This window comes from Tursiops truncatus, chromosome 6, assembly GCF_011762595.2.
Source record: "Tursiops truncatus isolate mTurTru1 chromosome 6, mTurTru1.mat.Y, whole genome shotgun sequence".
Lineage (NCBI taxonomy): Eukaryota > Metazoa > Chordata > Mammalia > Artiodactyla > Delphinidae > Tursiops > Tursiops truncatus.
This window is the reverse complement of record NC_047039.1, coordinates 66,349,656-66,372,202: the sequence shown is the minus strand read 5'-3', so window position 1 is coordinate 66,372,202 and position 22,547 is coordinate 66,349,656. Positions and strand designations below refer to the sequence as shown.

Below are 22,547 nucleotides of genomic sequence, written 5' to 3'. Positions count from 1 at the left end.
TCTATTCATTTTCAAATATTCTGTGGCATTGGAACAGAAATTCCAGTATTTGATTCTAAATGAAAGCTTCTAAGCTACTTCTCAAGCCCAAACGAAAATCTTTTTTCTCAGATTATGTGTTCCAGTTTTTTTGAAAATTATGTTACAAAAGGTTATGATCATAAAAGCTAAATAACCCAATTTAAAAATGGAAAATGGATCTGAATAAAGATTTCTCCAAGGAAAATACACAAATGGCCAATAAGCACATAGAAAGATGCTCAACATCACTAGCCATCAGGAAAATACAAATCGAAACCACAACTAGACACCACTTCACACCCACTAGGATGGCTATAAACAAAACAATGGAAAATAACAGATGTTGGCAAGTATATTAAGAAATTGGAACTCTCATGCATTGCTGGTGGGAATGTAAAATACCGTAGAAAATAGTTTGGCAGTTCATCAAAAGGTTAAACATAGAGTTACCATATGACCCAGCAGTTGCATTTCTACATATATGCCCAAGAGAAATGAAAACATATGTCCACACAAAAACTCATACATAAATATTCATAGCAGCATTATTTAAAATAGCCAAAAGGCAGAAGTAACCCAAAGTCCATCAACTGATGAATGGATAAATTGTGGTATAGCTGTAAAATGGAATATTATTCAGCCAAAAAAGAATGAAGCACTGATACTTCATTCAACATGAAACCTTGAAAACATTATGTTAAGTGAAAGAAACTAGTCACAAAAGACCACGCATCGTATGATTCCACCTATATAAAATATCCAGAAAAGGCAAATCTATAGAGACAGAAAGTAGATTAGTGGTTGCTTAGAACTGAGAGATCGGGAGGGAATGGGGAATGACAGTTAATGGATATGGGGTTCACTTTGGGGGTGGTGAGAATGTTCTAAATTGATTACAGTGATGGTAGCACACCTCTGTGAATCTACCAAAAATCATTGAATTACATACTTTAAAAGGGTGAACGTTATGGTTTGTGAATCATATCTCAATAAAGGTGTTAAATTTTTGTATAAAGCTTATGATCTTAATATTTGGGACACTGATTTACTGTGAGATTTTGTTAGGGTTTTCCACTTTGATTTACAATATTTGCCTCATGCTTACCCTACCATAGCTATTTGGAGTGGGCTTTCAGCTACTGGCAAACTGCACTGTTCCTGACTCTAAAGTTAGCTTTTGGTCAACATAGCTTTGAGAAAGAATCTGCTGCTCTGTTTTTTTTTTTTTTTTTTTTTTTTCGGTACGTGGGCCTCTCACTGTTGTGGCCTCTCCTGTTGCGGAGCACAGGCTCCGGACGCGCAGGCTCAGCGGACATGGCTCACAGGCCCAGCCGCTCCACAGCATGTGGGATCTTCCCGGACCAGGGCACGAACCCACGTCCCCTGCATCGGCAGGCGGACTCTCAACCACTGCACCACCAGGGAAGCCCTGCTGCTCTATTCTTGATGGTGGCTGTGCCAGGCACTTCTGTCTCTACCAGCCTGCCACCTCTACTCTGTGTCCCATAGGAAGGACTTCACTATTTCTGCCTAGAGTCTTGGTGAATCTGGAGTTTCTCTGTACCTCTAGAAAAAGGAGCACTGGAATCCAGGGGTGATTTTCCTCTGTAAATAAACCAGTGAGCTGGCTGGGCCCTGCTTCTTGTCTTCATCTGCCAGCTCCATATTCTAGGGGTTGGGTCTGGTACCCTCACTTCCTGCCTCAGCACAAATGGACTCCTAGTGTAAACCAGTGGATCTGAGATTACTCTATATTTCTAAGGTAAAGCGCTTGGCCCACTCTCCATCTCTATTTTCTACATCATATACTCCGGGATCTTGATGCCTACTTGAACTTAACCAAACTTGCTGTCTCTACTATTAGGATGTGGCTTCTGCCTTTATCGTCCTAATCTCAGTCACCAAGAAGCTGCCAATTTTGCCATTTTTCTACCAACCCCTTCCCTCTACAACTTGTTATTTCATATTTGTCTGACCTCTCCTTAGGTAAAGGGTCACAATGCTTCCATAAATAAGTATACCAGGTGAGAATAACAGCAAAATGATGAACTCACCCCCATCCAAAGAGGGTCTCCTATCATATCCCTGCTGATTGTTGCTGTATCAAAATCAGACCAGTGCTGCCAGATCTGCAAATGTGCCAAGGACATAAAAATTCGAATTTTAAAGTAAAATGTCCTAGTCTATAAAATGGGGCTCAATTTTTTAAGATTAATGAAAAAAAAAACACTCTAAAGACTAAATAAAACTTATCTGTAGGCCAAATTTAACCAAGGACCACCACGGCCATACATCTACTTGGGATCTGCCCAACCAATTACCCATTCTCCCAGCAGCAGTCTGCATTCTGCCATAGTGAGCTCACACCAACAGTTCTGACATAATAACACATAAAGGCCAAAAGAAAAATACTGACCAAATATGAATGCTAACTGTATAAACACACAAGATACAGTGTTATTTTGGTGTCTCAGGTGGAATCCTATGAAGTATACATGTGGAACCATCAGAAGTCAGTGTGGTCATTTCCTAAGGAAGACACTCTCCGATGATCATATCTGAGTTCCACTTTTTATTGTTTGAAATGGTCTTTGATACTGGTGAGGTGAACCATTAAAGAAGTTATCTAAAGAAATCCAAATCAACACCAAATAATTATACCTGAAAGATCTAGGTAATCTCTATTTTTTTCAAGGCATCATTTTATTCTACTAGTTTAAATAAAATCCCTCTAATTTCATTCTCCTTCTAACCAAACAAAAACTGATTTCTAAATTGATCCCTCATGGCAGACCCAGGTCATTTATGTAAAATGCAATGTTAATCATTGTGACGATATAGAATTCCTGCTAAAGTAGGTGAATTTTTTTCTAAGTAAAAGGCATTGTTCAAAGGTAGTGATATGGCCATTAGGACTTTTTCTCCTTCCAAAAGGAAAAAAAAAATCAAATGATGAGTAGCTTGACATACAGATTTGCATACTTCAAACATCTGTCCACCCCAGATATGTTAATGAATGTTCGGAGTGATTAAACTTGAATTTGTAGTCTGTGGAAAGAAAGGTAATCCTAGGCAGGTATCCCCTAGAATAGGTAATATATAAAGAATTAACAAACTAATGCACCATTGTGAAGCAATTATACTCCAATAAAGATGGCATGTACATATATACACTACCAAATGTAAAACAGATAGCTAGTGGGAAGCAGCCACATAGCACAGGGAGATCAGCTCGGTGCTTTGTGACTGCCTAGAGGGGTGGGATAGGGAAGGTAGGAGGGAGACGCAAGAGGGAAGAGATATGGGGACATATGTATATGTATAACTGATTCACTTTGTTATAAAGCAGAAACTAACACACCATTGTAAAGCAATTATACTCCAATAAAGATGTTAAAAAAATAATAAAATAATTAATTTTTAAAAAAAGAATTAACATTACGTATTTATATATGTTATACATATTTATACACATATATTTGTGTATATGTACAGACACACTTTAAAGCAGCTATAAATTATAGTAAAACTCTGCTGGTGAATGCTTCCTTGGCATACCCATATTTTATTTATTATCATTTCTCTCCTCACAAGGCTTATAGTTTTCCCCATATTTTGCTAATCAAATTAGCATTTATCATGAAATACTATTTCATGAATTTCTTTCTTAAAGAAAAACAATGAGAGTAAATTTAACCTAGGCCAAAATAAATAAACCCATCCTCAGAAAAAACAAAAGTTCAAATGTACCTCAAAGATCAACTAGAATTTATTTATGTAACCCTGGGCAAGCTACTTGAACCTCTGTGAGTCTCTGCTCATCTGGAAAACGGGAGTGCGAGTCAAAACAACTGCTAAGATTTATTCTAAATCTAACACTAGATGATTGGATTTTCCATTAAACCCCTAAAGTTTCACTAAGATTCTGTCTGCATCTCTGCTACTTCATACAATAAAAAGTGTTATATTGTATAAGGAAAAACACCATGCTGAATGATAATCCACAGAGCAGCTAGCCACCACAGATATGTTAAAGTGTAGAAACAGACACACTCCTCCCCAATAAACACACACACACACACACACACACACTCAGCATTATTATAGGGCCCATGTTGCTCAAACTTAAGCCAGTTGAGTTTCATGTAGAATTTGAGTACCACCTAAATTTTTATTCACTCAAAAGTGGAATTTAAGTTATCTCTTTTTTTTAAATCAGACACACCCTAAGCAATCATGAGCTTGATTGTGTTAGCTTTATGCATTTTTTCCTAATAAAATTTAAAATAAATTCAGTCAATAAAATAAAACAAAATAAAGTAACATAAAATAAAATTCCTCCAAGTACCATCTAGAATTGGGTTATATACCTTCAGTGAAAAACATACTAAACTTTGGAAAATACCAGAGTAGCTTATAAAAAGAAAGATATACACACTGGTCTAGAATATAAGATTTTGTGTTAAAGGAATCTATTATCGTAATATTTCCACTGCATTTATTAGGATAGAAAATCATCAACTGCTACATCCATTACCTTTCATTAGTTATAGAATCTGATTCCATATATTATTTTAAAAAGGGAACAACAAGGCCACTGGTAAATGGGTAGAGTTTTCGTTTTACATATGAATTGGCATAAGTCCCACTCTCATCATGCCAGGTGTTGATGCCAAATCTTTTGGAACCATTTAGATCTGTGAACTGAGAACGGCATTTTCTGTAGACAACTGAATAATCATCATCTTGACAAGGATAACCCTATGGGGGGAGGGAGAAAGATAATATTAAATGACTAAAATATGTAAAAAGGAGTGATTTCCAAAAGTTGATCTTTAATGTGTTAGTTGTATTATGATCACAGGTTAACTTTCAAAAAATTGATTAATTTAATCTCTCAAATTACTAACACCTCTTGTATTTGGCTATTGCATTTATAAGTACTTCTAATTCTGAAAGAAGAATCTAGTTCATGGCTGTTTTATTTATAAAATTAAAATTATAAATTATCATATATGTGAATTTTTCTAAACCATAAATATACAACATAAAGAACCATTTAAATTGTATGACCATCTGCAAAAAGACAAAAACAATTACAATTTAACTACCATTCAATATCTTTTTTACTAATATGTTATAATCATTCCAAAGAATAATATCTTGGGTTATATTTTTAATAATTGCTATCAAGTCATACTTGCCAGTAACTGCCAAGCTGGAAGATTCATTCCTATGAGAAATTTATATCAGTATAACCCAGTATAATATTTAAGGTATTTATCCTTAGAGCACTTCATAAAAGCTTCTATAGTAATAAAACAAGACACTATCATTGACCATTTCCCAAAGGAAATATTGATTCTCTCAGATTATATCAAGGGTAATGGTAGACAAGAAACATAAAGCCCTTGCACTGATTATCTAATTTCTGCTTCAAACTGGTACTAATTTTAAAGCACTAGGACAATATTGAAATTAAATCACCAAAACGATAAAACAATGAAAGAACACCAAAATAGTTCTAACCTTAGATTGGCTTTATTGAAAATAAATGAAAATTCTAACCATATAATAATCATTATAGTGTCTATTTACTGAGTGCCTATTACGGGTTGAACACGGTAGTTGAGTATTTATAACTTTTAATCCACAACAGGCTCTGAAGTAAGAATTATTACTCCCACTTCACATATAAGACCATTTGCTTAAAATCTCAGGAGAGAATCTAAAGAACGCTACTGATTCAGCCAGGGCTTCAAGCTATCTACCTGTAAGACACATCATCCCACCAGCACCCTCATGAAATTCTTAATATTTAAGAGATAAAATATATAAACAATAAAATCCAAAAGCTACATAATATCCATGTCACTTTCTATATAGTTTTGGGCTTTTGCTTTGTGTTGTTGGGGGTCTATTTCTTTGGGGTTTGTTTGTTTGTTTTTGGTCAGCTAGAGGCCCTTTAAATGAGATTAGAGCATCGCTTGCCAAACTGCCCTCTAAGTAGGTGGCAGGATCTGCTGATTTCTACCCCAGTTGCAGTGGAACTGAGGACAGCTTCACATGCGAGGTCAGCGCCTTCCTTTAGCATCTCCCAGACAGAGTGGACAATATATTTTGATGTGATGAGTGACAAGAATAAATGTGATGTTTTAGGAAAAGTATTCCAGCCGCAGAAGGTACTAAAGACTGAAGGTGAAAAGGACCGGATTCCAGAACTATGATTAGAACTGGATCTCAACAACTCACATGTCATTAACTGATGGATGTATAAACAATTCACGATGTGGTCTATTCACACGATGAAATATTATTTGGCAATAAAAGGAAAAAAATACTGATAGTTGTATAGCATAGATGAACCTTGAAAACATTATGCGAGGTGAAAGAAACTAAGCCAAAAGACAGATTGTATGATTCCTTATATGAAATGTCCAAAATGGGCAAGTCCACAGAGACAGAAAGTAGTTTTGCCAGGGGATAGTGGGAGGGAAGGAATGAGGAGTGACTATTAATGGGTGTGACTGGATCACGAGGCACCAAGATATGTGGCTAAACATTATTTGTGGGTTGTGTCTGTGAAAGTGTTTCCAGATGAAATTAGCATTTAAATTGATGGACTCAGTAGTTTGCCTTCCCCAATGTGGGTGGGCATCATCCAATCTGTTGAGGGCCTGAATAGAAGAGAAAGGCAGACAAAGTAAGAATTGGCCCCTTCCTGCCTGATTGCTCAAGCTGAGACATTAATCTTATCCTGCTCCTTGGTACTCCTGGTTCTCAAGCCTTCAAACGCGAAGTGAATTACATCACTGGCTTTCCGGGGTTTTCAGCTTTGGTTTTGTTTCTGTAGAGAAACCTAACTACTACAGTGGGTATGGGGTTTCTTTTGGGGGTGATGAAAATATACTGAAATTGACTGTGGTGATGATGGTATGACACTGGAGATACACCAAAAATCACTGAATTGTATGTTTTAAAAGGGTGAATTTTATGGCAGGTGAATTAAATCTCAGTAAAGCCATTATTTTTAAAAAGTGGTAAGTAGGGGTGTGCAATTCTGAAGTTAGGAAAACTAATTAAGAGAATGTTTGTTGCCTGTTAACACATAAAACTGAGTGCCTCCCATTATCAGAGATGTATTGGTAAACCAGCTCCCCCCACCAAAAAAAAAAGCCCACACAACTGATTTGTAATATTTGACAATTCCTGTGGTATAAATACTCCTGCCATGGTTGACTTCAAGCTACCAAGTGAAGTCAGTAGTGAACATTGAGTTGGGAAGACGTGAGCATGCTCATCTCATGCAAACTTTAAGAGGTGACACCAGCTCACCCTGAATCCACTTCTCCCATTTCACATTGTGTAGTAACCATGCAGTTTGAGTAGATTAACCCCCCTCCCAGTCTAGGGGTAGAATCTAATTGGCCTAAGAAAATAAGGACAATCTCACTCCACTCTCAAAGACAGTGATTGGTTCAATGTTAGGCATGTGACTTGAGTTTGTCCAAACAGCTTAAAGCCTGAGATTTTGTTCAAGAGTTTGGGGGAGGGCTTCCCTGGTGGCGCAGTGGTTGAGAGTCCGCCTGCCGATGCAGGGGATACGGGTTCGTGCCCCAGTGCGGGAGGGTCCCACATGCCGCGGAGCGGCTGGGCCCGTGAGCCACGGCCGCTGGGCCTGCGCGTCCGGAGCCTGTGCTCCGCAACGGGAGAGGCCACAATCATGAGAGGCTCGCGTACCGCAAAAAAAAAAAAAAAAAAAAAGAGTTTGGGGGAAAAACATTCTTTTTCCACTATTGCACATAAGTAAGGAAGCATCTAGCCCAGGTTGCTGTTGGCAGCCTGCCTACTATCAGTATAGCATGAAACCAACACCATAAAAGGCAGGCTTGAGAATCAGTAAAAAGTACCAATGACATTGCCATATCAATCCTTTCCTGAAGCCAGACTTTTCAAATAAATATGAGCCAATAAATTACTTTTACTGTCTGATCTGGTTTGAGTTGGTTTTTGTACAACCTACTAAAAGCATCCTAATACATACTGAATAATCTGCAATATTGAAACACCGAGGTTCTGAGAGTTAGAGCAAGGAAATGGAGCAAAAACAAGGGAGCAGCTGGGCATATATAAAAAAGTAGGAGTCAAGGCAAGCAGTAAATTTGTGCCTAAGCATATACTCAGGAATTAGAAGGATGTAAACATGGAATAGGTGAATAAAGAAGGTTTTCAAAAATAAGAACAAACTATTAGGAACCAGGAGGGTATAATTGTTATAAGGAAGCAGAACAGAGTATGTTTTCCAAAGTTTAATACAAAAGGCACAAAACAGAATAGAAAAAAGCAGCTTCACCAAGAAGGTCCTACCTCAGAGGACCTTTATATTGACTGCAATTCATACCCAAGGCTAAATTGAGATGGTGGGAGTTTTGGACAAGTGAGTAATTTGGTGTACCTCTCAAACCAAGTATACAGGGAGGGCGTAATCATTCAAAATTATTAGTAGTTTTCCCTTTTCGGGGTGTGTAACCACCCATTTTCCCAAGGGGAGATCAAAATTTATTTTAGAAAAAAAATGGCAACCAAAATGCAAAGTAATATCACCTTCTAATGCAAAATAGGGTTCTTCCGAAAGACAACAGCCTTGCAATCCAGTTCAGTCTTGAGGATTTCAGAATATCAATGACCATACCTGGAAGACTCAGATCATAGATTTCTCCAAGCATGTAGAGAAAACATCCTTTGCCATGAAGGCTTAAACAAGAGTTGGAATGGAGAGTAGGAAGATAGGGAAGAAGTCTGGGGCATTGTAGGAAGACGAAAATAAGGGAAAAGTAAAGCAGGACAGCAGAAATAGTCGAAGCATTTCCCAATTTTCCCATCTGTTGACTTAAATCAGACAGTCTCATTGACATAGACAGAGTCTCATTGATGTGGACAGAGGGAAGTGCACTGGATAAATGAAAATAATGGCACAAAGGTATAAGGGGTCTCCTGGCCCCCCATCTCTCATGAGAATTCAGAACAGACCACCACTCAGGCTGTTCTTTCATTTGCCTGGGGCACAGCCAAACCCAAACTGGCAGAACAGCATGGTCAGGCAGAGGGAGGCTCTGAGAATCATCAATTCTGAACGACGTTTGTATCCTGTGGCATAAACAAGACCCTGAAGTAGTTGTAAGTCTGCAGAGGGAGTTCAACTGTTAGCTGCAGAGCTGAGCATTGGAGCTAGGTACTGAATGGGAGTCACAGAAGGCTTCTGTGGGGTCCACAGTATCTATGGAAGTGGAAATGAGGCTGAGTCATCTCAAACATGCCATCTCAAACATGCCATGAGGGCTCCAACCAAGCCCAGAGAAAAAGAGTGAGAAATAGAAAAAGACTGACAGTTAACAACAGCCACAGACTATAGCCACTTATGCTGGCAAGGGAAAGAGCAACAAGCTGGACTTGAGATATCATCCCAGAGAACACCACACAGAAAATGCTGCTCTTCCCCTCTGGCATCAGGATGCTAAGTTGCATCCCTCTTTCCATATACCCGGATGCCATCTCAGAGAAAGATACAGTTGCTATTGCTGCATAACTGGCCAACCCATACATAGCAGTGTAAAACAGTAGTCATTTCCAGATTCTTTGGGTCAGGAATTTGGAAAGGTACAGCAAAGCCATCTTATTGCTTCACAATGTCTGAGGCCTCAGTTGGGAAGACCTGAAAGCTGAGAGTGACTTAAGTGCTGGGGTTGGAAACGTCTCTCATTCCAATTGGTAGTTGATGCTGGCTATCTGCTGGGACTTTAGCTAGGACTGTTGATGGAACAACTGTACAACAACTCCTTGTGCCTGCACGGGGTTCCTCACAGCATGGGGACTGGGTTCTGAGGATAAGGATGGCAAAAAGAGAACCAGGAGGAAGTTGCGTTACTTTTAATCAACTACTCTGGAAATCGCATAGCATCACTTCCATCATAGTCACAGTTCACCCAAATTCTAGGGGAGGTAACATGGACTCTGCCTCTCAATGTGAAGAGTGTCAAAATCACATTGTAAGAGCATGTGCGATGCCAGCACATGTTGCAACCATTTTGGGAAAATAACAATCTGCCACAGGGAGAAAAGCAGGGTGTGTTGGGATTCCTAAGACCACCCCTAGATACAGTGACTTGCCAGGAGGGCTCATAAAACTCAATATATAATTGTACTTGTGGCTATGATTGATTACAGCAAGTTGATTCAAAGCAAAGTCAGCAAAGGGAAAAGGCACATGGGCTAAAGTTCAGAAAAAACCAGGTGCGAAATTCTGAGACCAAGAGCCCCCCCTCAGTGAGTCACACAAGATGCACTTAATTCCCCCTGCCATGTGTTGTGAAATGCTATCTACTCGGGAAGCTCATCAGAGACTCCAAGCCCAAGATTTTTCTTGGGGGCCGGTCACACAGGCACCCTCTGCCTAGCACATACCAAAATTCCAGACTTGCAGAAGGAAAACAGGTGTTCAACATAAACCACATTGTTTGTGCAAACAGTTTAGACACAGTGAGCTACTCTTATTCAGGAATTCTTATCTCTAGATGCCAACCAAAGGCTAACCTTGTAAGCAGGACTTTTAACAGATAACAGTCTCAGATCTGCTTTTCTACACATAGGGGATGGGAGAGGATCTCTGAGAAAGTGAGAGTTTTTTCAAGGAAGGTTAAATATCTCCTATAGGAACTATTTGAATTATGGAATCAGACTAAGCTTTAAGAGTATTGAAGAGTTAGTGTTTTCCCACTGGTTATGGGCTCGGGAAGAGGGCCAGTTATCAGTTAGACATACTTCCTCTGCATATGTGAGTTGCAGATAGTCGTTATGGTTTCAACACCCTAACATACTATTTAAATGTTTATTCAACAACTATTTAGTGGGGCTAGGAAGAAATATTTAGAAACTGTGTATAGAAAGAGATTCGTGAATTATCACACATTATTGGCTGATCCACTATTCTGGCGCCACACAGACCCTGAGTTCTGACAAAGTTTACTTAAGATAGGACAATCACTGCAAGCTTTTTCTGAGTCCTCCAGATAGATGACGGTAACTGAAAGCATTTGTCTGAAGTGTGGAATGGGTGGGCATCAGAGCACAGCAGCTTAAGAGGGGACTAGAGGAGACATTTCACAGAAAGAATTTAGAGGACTTACCAGCCTAACTGGGGATAAAGAACCAAAGATGTTCCATAACTTCAAACCCAGATGTCTGAGAGAGCTCTAATACCACTAAAAAGAATAAAAAAGACATGGAGATGGAGAGGACTTGTTTAAGGAGGGAAATGAGTCACTTCTCAGACATTTTTAATTAGAGATGACATCAGTACAAAATGTTTATTTTAAAGGCAGTGTTGTGGGACAGATGGCCTGGAGAGAAGTCAGTGCCCTGTGCACAGCAGTGATCATTGGCTGGGGAAAGAGCTATAAAGAACATTACTGGGATAATGGACTATATTTGAATATGGACTGTGGCTTAAATAATTATACTGTATCAATCTTCCCCTAGGTTGAAAACTTTACCATAGCTATGTGTCTTTGTTATTAAGAAATACACATTGAACTGTTCAGAGGTAAAGGGGCACAAAGTCTCCAGCCTATTCTCAAATGGTAAACAATTGCTGACTCCAGGTAAAGATTATATGGGAGCTCCTCTTGCTAGTCTTGTAACTTTTCTGTAAGTTTGAAGTCATATAAAAAATAAGTTACCCCCAAAAAGTGATGGTTATAGAGTCATGGGAGTGGATGAATTCTCTGAGATTATGTAAAATGAGAGGAGCAGGGTTCTAGGACCCAAATCTTTGGGACATTCATGGCTGGGTTCATAAAGAAGCCATGAAAGACAGAGAAGAAAAGGTATGGAGAGAGTGTTGCAATGTCATGAATTCTGAGGAAAGGGAGGGCAAAGAATGCTGTGGTAGCCAACTGCTCACTTCCAAAGAAGCATCACAGAGGTCAAGAACTGACAAAACACAGCCAACAGTAAGAGTCAATCTCTTTTCACCTTTGAGTGTGCTGTTTCAGAGAAGGGTTGAGGAATTTGAGTGAAACATCCTGATAGAAGACGGAAAAAAGTGTCAGAGAAAAGAATGCTAAGGGCAAACAGGCCCTGTAGAAACAGGAACCACTAAAGACCCAGCAAGACAATCACTCTAGGGAAAATCTGCGTTAAGGTTAATAAAGCTTTCTTCTTCCTTTTCTTCTTTTTCTCTTCCTTCTTCTTTTTAACAGATCATAGAAAGACAGGTTAGGATATTACAGAAGGGTCCTCTTGAGTCCCCAGTCGACCTTCCCTCATTGTGAAAGACAAATAGAACACAGTTATACCACTTATATCAGGAAAATGTATCAGTGTATCTTTAAGTGATGGGTATCCAATTCTTAGATTCCTATCCCCTTCCCACCCTCATTCCCATAGCCTCTAAGCATCAATATCTCCCAAACCTCTCTTTTTTTAGAATAAGATGACATTACTGTTTCTTAGACAACCATATACCCAGTCCTTACCCATTTTCTCCCAGTCTTCCAAGGGGTTGTTCTGTGGTTACACTTATTCTTATTTGATTTCATCCTTTTTATTTAGGACCTTTTATTTTTCATAGTTTTATTTTTCAAGGTTATTTTCAATTTTAGGCCTGCCTTCTAGAACATCAGTAACTCTGCCTAATTTAATATTACAAGATAATTTGAAAGCACAGTCTCAATTCCTTCATCTAGATAGCTCATCCATTAAACTATATAATGGGTTATGTTTCCTGGCCAAATCAGTCACTGCAAACTAACCTTGTGTCCACCATTACGGATAGCTATTAGCTACCTGGCATTCATACAGCAAAGGTCATTCTTCCCTAGCATGCCTATAAGTATCCTCATTTGGTGTACTCCACTTACTCTTAAAAAGGTATTGAGGCAACAAGCTTATTTATTTGAATGTCACATTGGATGGAATGAAAATAGATATTAAAGTAGATTGCTGTGATGTTTTGTTTGATTATTTTCAGTATACATTATGTATAAAATTCTTCCCCACTTACGTGCACTTGACTGAAGACCCACCTTCCCCTAGTAAGGTTGTCTTCTAAGCACACATGCAGAGTGATGTGGGAGAAAAGAACAATTCCTGTACAGCCAAAATTACTTTACTAACCCTGGGGATCACATGGGATAGGCATCTTAGACACATCCCTTCACTACTTTTAAAATGATTTCATTCCTATTGGATATTTTTTCTCCCAGTGATTGAATTACAGATAAGAGTAATTGGCAAATGCAGCTATAAAGAACATGTAATTAGTTGGATATATTATTGTTACCTATTTAAGAAACCTTTACTATCTCTTTTTATTTGATAAAATTTTACAAAGAAAAAGCATTTGTAAGAAATACAGGTATTCAACTAAAGAAAAAATAGTTATGGGAAATGCAAGGAATTGTAGGCTGTGAATATCAGTATAAACATCTATATCATTAATGAGTCTGGTCATCACAAAGAAGAATATGGAGATCTACATGAACAATCACATCACAAAATAAGCTGACTTTTTTAAAAAAAAAAATACAGATTTTTACATGTATGTAAATGAAAACCCAAAGACGTGGTTAAGTGGGTCTCCGAGGAACTCTGGTTCTTTTTCTTTATATAAATTTATTTATTTTTGGCTGCGTTGGGTCTTCACTGCAGTGCACGGGCTTCTCATTGCAGTGGCTTCTCTTATTGCAGAGCACGGCGTGCGGGCTTCAGTAGTTGTGGTGTGCGGGCTCACTCGTTGTGGCATGCGGGCTCTAGAGCACAGACTCAGTAGTTGCGGCGCACAGGCTTAGTTGCTCCGTGGCATGTGGGATCTGCCCAGGCCAGGGCTCGAACCCGTGTCTCCTGCATTGGCAGGCGGATTCTTAACCACTGTGCCACCAGTGAAGCCCCTAAGCTGACTTTTAAAGACTAATATCATTCAAACTTTAGTAATGGCCAGCATCAAAAACTAAGCAATACACTATTAAACCTTAGTTATTGACACGTTTTTCTTTCTTATGCACAAATTTTGATTGTTCCTATCATTTTAATATAAAAAATAAACATCACCTTTCTTATTTCTCAGTCTATATTCTATGAGGACACTTGCCACTGTTTTATATTTATAGTGGTGTGGTTAGATATAAATTTGAGGCCCAGGGTTCTTGATTTTTCAATTCTTTTTCTTTCTTCTTTACAAAAGTCAAATATGCTCACTGTAGAAATTTAAAGATAACCAAAAGGAGGAAAATAAAATCTCCCAGAATCCCAAGTTCCCTGAAGTAGAACTGAGCTTTTATGACTTGACTCAGAAACAAAAGGAGGTCATGGTTACTTAACTTCAGAAAGCAACATAAGATGAAGGTATACTATCAAAGGAAACAGGGTTGTTTCCACTAAAAGGACACATGCTAAAAAATACTTGGGGATCTGAGTTTCCTGAGAATCAAAACCCCAAATTTCTCAGCTGTTGGTGATACATCAGGTGAGCAGGAGTTAAAATATTTATTTTTTAATTTTCAAGTAGACTTGAATTAAACATCTGCCAAGGTACTTATTCAAAAAGATTACTTGGTCATAAATAATTATTAGGATGAGAAAGGATCAATGAGAATCAAATCAAATCAAATCACAGAATTTGAGAGCCAGAGAACTCATAAAGATCTTTCTGTCTATATCAGTGAGAGTTCTCCAGAGAATCAGGACCAATAGGAGACAGATAGAAAGAGAGAAAGAGAGCATAGAGAGATATGATAGACTATCTACCTATCTTATCTATCTCTCTATCTTATCTATGTATCTATCTGTCTCTGGGGAAGCCCTGTGGAGCTATATGAGCAGCGGCCAGCAGATCCTAAAGTTGAAGCTGGGGCCTAGGAAATGCAGTCCCTTAGTGCTCGCAGAATGCCATGAGACTCAGATTCAGAATTGTTTGCCTATAAACTACAAAATCATGCCTATATGTATACATATAAGGTCAGCACACATATGTGCAACACACATTGAATTTAGGTGGAGGAATTTAGGTGGAGGCATGAATTTAGGCGGAGGAAGGCCACCATCTCCTTCTGAACCCAAGTAATAGAGGGCTGTTTCTCTGGTTAACTAGCAGCAGCATTTTGGAACACCTTGACATTAATCAAAAAATACTAGGTACAATCATGTGACCCCCTTCCCTCTTCTCCAATTCCACTCCCCCACCAGCACCTCTTTTGCAGAAGAATCTAAAATTCTAATTTCATTTCAGTCAATAGCACATAATAAGATAAACAAGCATAATCAGCAAATGGCCATGATTCTTTTGTTAATAGATAGTGATTCAGAACCTTAACAGGACAAAAAAGAGAAAATTAAATAGTAGATATATTAAGATGCAGTACAAAGCAAAGTAGTACTAAAATAAAAGTCATGAAGACACATCATTAACTCTGAAACATTACCTAATTAAAGTTCAGCCTTAATTTTCTGAATAAAAGTTTGGCAAAACCACACTTTAATCTAGACTACAAGGCTTACACATGATTATTCCCTGTGGCCAGAATTACATCGCACAACTTTTTGTGCTATTATCTTTTTAAAACAGAACAACAAAAACAACAAAAGAACAAGAAAAAAGGAAAAAGACTGCCTATACTGGAATGAAATTATGGAAGATCATGGGGACACAGAATGGAGCAAAGATACAAAGAGAGGGCCTTAAAAAGAAGTGGGAATGAAAGCTAATTTAATTGACAGGTGATACTTCCTATAGAACCACCAACCTTTCTAGATTAACTTTCTGACCCAGCTGTTGGTGGTTTTCAGCAAGTCACTCTTTCCCTTATCTTCTTTTTAAAGCCACTGTTAGACATCCCTTCCTAGGAAGCAGGAAACTAAAGACAATTCTAGCCTTTGGGGAGTTTCTTTCATGTGACTGAGCCTAAAAGAACAATAAAAGGCTTTTTTTTTTTTTCTCAGTATGCGGGCCTCTCACTGTTGTGGCCTCTCCCGTTGCGGAGCACAGGCTCCGGACGCGCAAGCTCAGTGGCCATGGTTCATGGGCCCAGTCGCTCCACGGCATGTGGGATCTTCCCGGGGCACGAACCCGTGTCCCCTGCATCGGCAGGCGGACTCTCAACCACTGCGCCACCAGGGAAGCCCAATAAAAGGCTTTTGATGATGCTCACCTGACTCCTAGCCAAGGTGTAACTTGGTCTGGGATGATATTCAAAGTATTTATAAATCAGTACACACCAGGCAGTCAGATTAGGCAAGTTCTGGATACCCCTGGTCAGGCAGGTGTTAAACTACCAGAAGGTCCAGGCTGGGCCCACTCGGCCATGAGGCACAGAAAGCCCAGTGCCTATGGCCCATAGTATTTTAAAGGGCCCACAAAAATGTTTTCATTTTTTATAAATCAGAATTTTCAAAATGAATATAACAATAATGTGAATGTACTTGGTGCCACTAAATTGTACACTAAAAAAGGGTTAAAATGGTAAATTTTATATTATGTATATTTTACCATAATAAAAAATGCAAATACCATTTTGAAAAACCAACTCTATTAAGTGATAGAAACTGATACTGAAGCCAGGAAATGATGTCAGTAATTTAATATCCATAAACATCTTAGGGCAGTAAACAATGGCAGCTATTATACAGAAAATTTTGCTTAAAATAGGGTACAAAAGTCCGAAAGTACTTCTCAGAAAAAAATGAGTATTGTACGATTTAGTTTTGTGTAATAACACTCATTAGTATATTGGTAATAATTTCAGGAGGCTTAACAATAACGTGGTCACATAACATGGCCATAAAATACCATAATATAGTCACAAATAGTCATAAATAGGCAAGAAGACAAAACAGTCTAAAAGTATAAAAGGAAAAAGGATAGGTAATCTTTACAAAATGCCAACGAGAGGTACAGCCTAAGAAATATATCTCTTGGGCTTCCCTGGTGGCGCAGTGGTTGAGAGTCCGCCTGCCGATGCAGGGGACATGGGTTCGTGTCCCGGTCCGGGAAGATCCCACATGCCGTGGAGCGGCTGGGCCCGTGAGCCATGTCCGCTGAGCCTGCGCGTCTGGAGCCTGTGCTCCGCAACAGGAGAGGCCACAGCAGTGAGAGGCCCGTGTACCGCAAAAAATAATAATAATAATAAAATAATAATAAATATATCTCTTTAATAAGCCTTTAAATCCAAAAAAAAATGAATATAATCCAACCTGGATTATATTTGTCTTTATAGCAATGCAGTTGTAAAATGTATTAATTTTTTTTCTTTCAATGGAAGAAACTCAAGGCCACAGTAAATTTCCAAATAGCACAGAAATATCAATATTTTAACAATGCTATATCTGTACCAGGGCATAGAACCCCAGTGATAGGATAGGCCAATCCTACCACTGTTGGTAATATTTTAAACAGAAACAGATATCTGTTTCTTACCTACTATGAAACACTGTATCTGTTTCTTACCTACTATGAAACACTGCTTGGATCCCTTGTAATCAATTTGGAATGCATGCCAGCTTTAAAACACAATTCTATTAAAAACTTCCTCAGCTTTTTATCTCTGAAACAACTAGGATATGCAACACTTTTTGCTTTAAAGCTACTTATACGTCTGGAAAGATAATTCAATAGGCAGCTATATTTAGGAAAACAAAATGGTACTTCACACAAAATGATCAATCAGATGTACTCAAATGGCAGCTGCAGGGCTGAGAGGAGCCATGTACCTCCAAAGTGCTCCCACTGAGGGACTGGTCACTTGAATCAATCTTTGGCCCTACCTTTCTATCCTGATATATTGTAGGTTGACTTCTAACACCCATATTTAGAATCTAGCCAACACTCTGGCTTACCATTTTTTCACCTTCTCAAGTCAATGGCTTGGATTCCATTATAGAAACTCATTCTCATGACCACATCTTGGGATCTGTCATTCCCCAAAATTGTTCTACATCTGAAATATCAAAAAATTCCAGGACATTCCCTTTGCTCACTACTTCTAAATCTTCTCGCTCTCTCACTCCTTCACTACTGTCGTGCTTGTTCTTTTTTTAATTCCCTGGACCCTTCAACTTCCTGAGTTTGCTAGTCTGTGCCTGAACTAATTATTTTCCTTACTAATCCTTAGTTTCCTTACCATTACCCTCAGCTCACTTGTCCTTTGTCTCAAAGGCTCACATACCCTACAAATAGCCAGCTTTAGACCAATCTTCTGATGTAACTTCTCTGTAACTTTTCCTTTATTTTGGTTCTTTGGGAGAATGATAGGGAAGCTTTTAAGAGAAGGTATCTTTCATTGAAATTGGGTGAGTCATAATAAGTTCAGTAAGTCCCCTACATACGAACCTTCAAGTTGCAAACTTTCAAAGATATGAACGTGTGTTTGCATGACCATTCATGTAAATTAGTTCACGTGCCTGGTGTACATTGTCATGTGTGTGCATCCTCTACAAGTGGTTGTGCTTTTGTGTGCTTTACTGTCCAGCACTGTTGCTGTGCAACATGAGGAGCTTACTAATGAAGACCTACCTGATGAAATTGGAGGCCCAGAGAAAGGACGAAGAGAGACAAGAGGAAGAAGAAGTAACTGAAGAACTGAAGAGATTCACGACACAGGAAGTGGCAAGGGGATTTTCTTTATTTGAGGAGGCACTGTTAGTTTTTGAGGCACAGGACTCGAACATAGAACAGTACATGAAGTTTGCAGCAGCCATTCAGAATGCAATCCAGTGCTACCGTGTCATCTATGATGAGAAAAAAAGAGCTACTACCCAGACATCACTGGATCGTTTTTCAAGAGGGAAGATAGAATTGAATCTAGCAAGGAGCCAGAACCTGTGCCATCAATGTCAGGCATGAGTGAAACTGCAGCTTGCCCTCCATCTCCTATTGCTGACTATCCTCCAGCTCTACCATCTCCCACCTCCTCTCCCTCCTCCAGTCAGTAACTCTTCTTGCCAGTTCACTCGATGCCAGCCCCTGTATGCCGGCTGTTGTACTGTACTGCTGTACTATTCAAGGTACTGTACTGTAAGATTTTAAATGTTTTCTTTATTTTTTGCATTTGTTTTTTATGTATTATTTGTGTGAAAAGTATTATAAACCCATTACAGTACAGTACTATATAGGCAATTATGTTAGTTGGGTACCTAGGCTAACTTTGTTGGACTTAACAAATTGGACCATGAACACGCTCTTGGAACAGAACTTGTTTGTATGTAGGTGACTTACTGTACCCAGCTTTAAGAGGTGGAGTTCTGAAGAAGTAGCTTGCAATTCTCTTTCATTTCTCTCCTTGGAAATGATTTCATAGCTTCCTAATATTCTGTATTTATTCATTCACATCTAGAGCTATGGGGAGATAATTTGCATTCTCCTTAAGACTTCTTATGATGCTATCCCACTTTATGCAATTATGAATTAAGCAAATGTAAGAGACCATAATATAAAAATTTATAAAGTCTCAATTCATGCACAAAATTTAAAATAATACGAATCAAAATATTTTAAGATTTCTTCAGGAATTGCATAATTGCAAAGGTGGTAGCCTGAGTGAATGGTGAGCTATGTTTATGCTAAGGCCACATGGTGAAGTCTCTAGCAAGTAAAAAATATTCTCCTTATTTTGTCAGTATTTTATGAATCATACATTTGTTTATGTGCACAGTAACTTCTAAGTCAGAGTTCAGTCACTATTCTGCTGTTACTTAACCATTCATTGTCATTACAATTTAAAAGATTTTTTGTATTCTATAACAATGTAATGCAAGCATTCATTAATGGGGTGCTAGAAGCAGGGCTAAAAACATGCCTCAAAATCAATTCCTTTGATAAAGAACTTAGAAGTGAATGAACAAAACTCTAAATAAAGCCAAAGAACTGCCAGCGCATGCTGCATGCTGTGCTGTTAATGTGGAAACAAGCAACATGAGAAATACTAGAAATAATGCTGAAAAAAATAAAGCACAAATATACAACACAATAGCTAAAGATTCATGCACCCTGAGAACACATCGCACATTCTTTATATTTATGCTCTTGGGGAAACCAGTTCTTTGAATTTTGTGAGTTTTTAATTACGTGCCTTACAACTTCCTTTTGTTTGGAGATGGAGCCAAAGCCCATGTATATAAGGAAATGAGCCTGAATTGCATTTTAAAATAATATATTTGTTTCCTTGTGGGTTTTCTGATTATAAACCACCATGCTTACTACATTAGAAAATGCTAAAGATGAAGAAAATCACTTAGAATTTCACCATTCACTAGTCAACTTTACTAGCATTTTGACAGTTTCTTCAGGCTTTTTTCCTCTATACTTTTACATAGTTTGGATAAAATACACATACAATTTTGTATCTTAATGTTTTTCTTGACCTTAAATAAGAAGATTTATCAAGACAGTAAGAACTATCCATGGACTTTTCTAAAGGCTATAAAATATCTCATCATGTGATTATAACCTATTTAATTAGTACTGTCAGAGAAGAAAAAAACTTTCCTTTACAGTTCTAGGTTCTTCTGACTGGTCTAAGAATTAAACTGACATGAGACAGATTAACAGGAAAAAGTCTAATTTAATTTCATACATACAGGAACCCCACATACATGAGAAGGTCAGAGTCCCTACATACATAAGAGGTTCAAAGACAGAAAGGTAAAATAAGGTATACACGTCATCCTGAGCTAAGGAATGGGATAGGGGCCTGGAGCTTCCAAGAAAAGGAGGTTTCACAAGACAATAAGAAAAGCAGATGTTTGGCAATTAGACATTTGCCCTACCATACAGATGGGGCTACTTAGCTCAAATTTATCTCTGTAATAACTTTTTTTTTTTTCTGGGAAAAATTCCCAGTTTAAATTCTTCTAGGTAGTTAAGGGAGGAACAGTAGGTTATCTTGAACACACAGGGTCTCATGTCTTTAACTCAAAAAAATCCTCATGCAGGAGTGACAAATTTTGGGGAGGCTCAATCTGAATCCCTAGAGCACTACACCTAATACTGAAACATTAGGTAATTTCCAAGTTTTGCTGTAATACATAATTCAATGATGAGTATCTTTGGATATAAATTTTATCCCTGGTATGAACTATTTTTCTTTGGGGAAATCCTTAGGAGAATTATTAGATCAAATAGTATCTCAATTCATATCGCCAAATTCCTTTACAGAAAGATTAAAATAATTTACAATATTCCTGGCAATAGAAAAAAGTACCCATCTCACCCCACCTTTACTCAATTGAGTATTATTATTTTAAAAAATATTGCCAATTTTATTAGCAAAAAAATTTATTGCTTTAATTCATATATTCTATTATTTGTAGATTGGGATTTTCCCTGTATTTATCAGCTAGTTAATAATAATAATTTCCTACTTTGTGAACTGTCTTTATATGACCTTTGCTCATTTCCCTAGGGTTTTAACATTTTTCCGGCCAATAGGTTTGAGTTCTTTAGGTATTAAGCATATTAATCCATAAGCCATCATATATGCTTTTCTTATGGCTTGAATGCTATTTTTTAATGAGAAGAAATAAATAAGATTAAACATAACGAAAGTAGTATCATGAACAGTTTACTTCCCTAAATTGGTTATGCCACTGTTTCAAAAAACTTGTGATTATTCTCATGTTTATACTTTCAAATAATTTTCAGAATCTTAGAGTTCTGATAGAAAACAAAATCCATTGGAATTTTTAATGTAATTATATTAAATTTATAAATTTAACTTATAATTTAGTTTTCCAGTCCCCTCAAATGGTAGTTATTCCCTTGTATTTGAGATTTCTGTCTTAGTTACCTTTGGTGTATATTTATTTATTTATTTATTTTTTTTTTTTTGCAGTACGCGTGCCTCTCACTGTTGTGGCCTCTCCCGTTGCGGAGCACAGGCTCCGGACGCACAGGCTCAGCAGCCATGGCTCATGGGCCTAGCCACTCCATGGCATATGGGATCTTCCTGGACCGGGGCAAGAACCTGTGTCCCCTGCATCGGCAGGCGGACTCCCAACCACTGCACCACCAGGGAAGCCCGGTGTATATTTATTTAAAAAAAAAAAAAAAAATCTTAATGCCTTCAGTAACAATTTATTATTATCTTCTTGGAATCTCTCATGGTTTGCAGTCAGATGGCAGCTGGAGCTGCAGTCCAAGCTTATTAGGGTGGATGTCCAAGATGGCTTTGTCGCTCATAAGTCAAGCTCATCAGTGTTCCTTCTCATGGCCTCTCCCTCCAGCAGAGTAGCCTAGATTTCTTACATGGTGGCTCAGGGTTCCAAGAGTTGGAAGCCCTGAGCCACCATGTAAGAAATCTAGGCTACTCTAGATTAAAGAGTAATAATTACTCTTATTAAAGATAGCCTAGATTTGGCATAGGATTCCTTTTGCCACGTTCTATTGATCAAATCTGTCATGTGACAGCCTAAATTCAAAAGGTGGAGGAACATTTACCTCTTGCTGGGGAAGTGGTCTGTCCACCATCTTTGGAGACGAA

At 38.2% G+C, this 22,547-nt stretch overlaps 1 protein-coding gene across 5 annotated transcripts in view; it reads right to left on the bottom strand.

Moving 5' to 3' along the window:
- Positions 1 to 4,502: 4,502 nt before the first annotated feature.
- The window catches only part of CFAP95 (cilia and flagella associated protein 95), a 123,280-nt gene continuing 105,235 nt past the window's right edge, over positions 4,503 to 22,547 (bottom strand). For all 5 annotated transcript variants that reach the window (XM_073806205.1, XM_073806207.1, XM_073806206.1 and 2 more), the window contains exon 7: positions 4,503 to 4,782. In XM_073806205.1, coding sequence (XP_073662306.1) covers positions 4,591 to 4,782 — 192 coding nt within the window. In that variant the 3' untranslated portion in view covers positions 4,503 to 4,590. The remainder of the gene's footprint in view (positions 4,783 to 22,547) is intronic.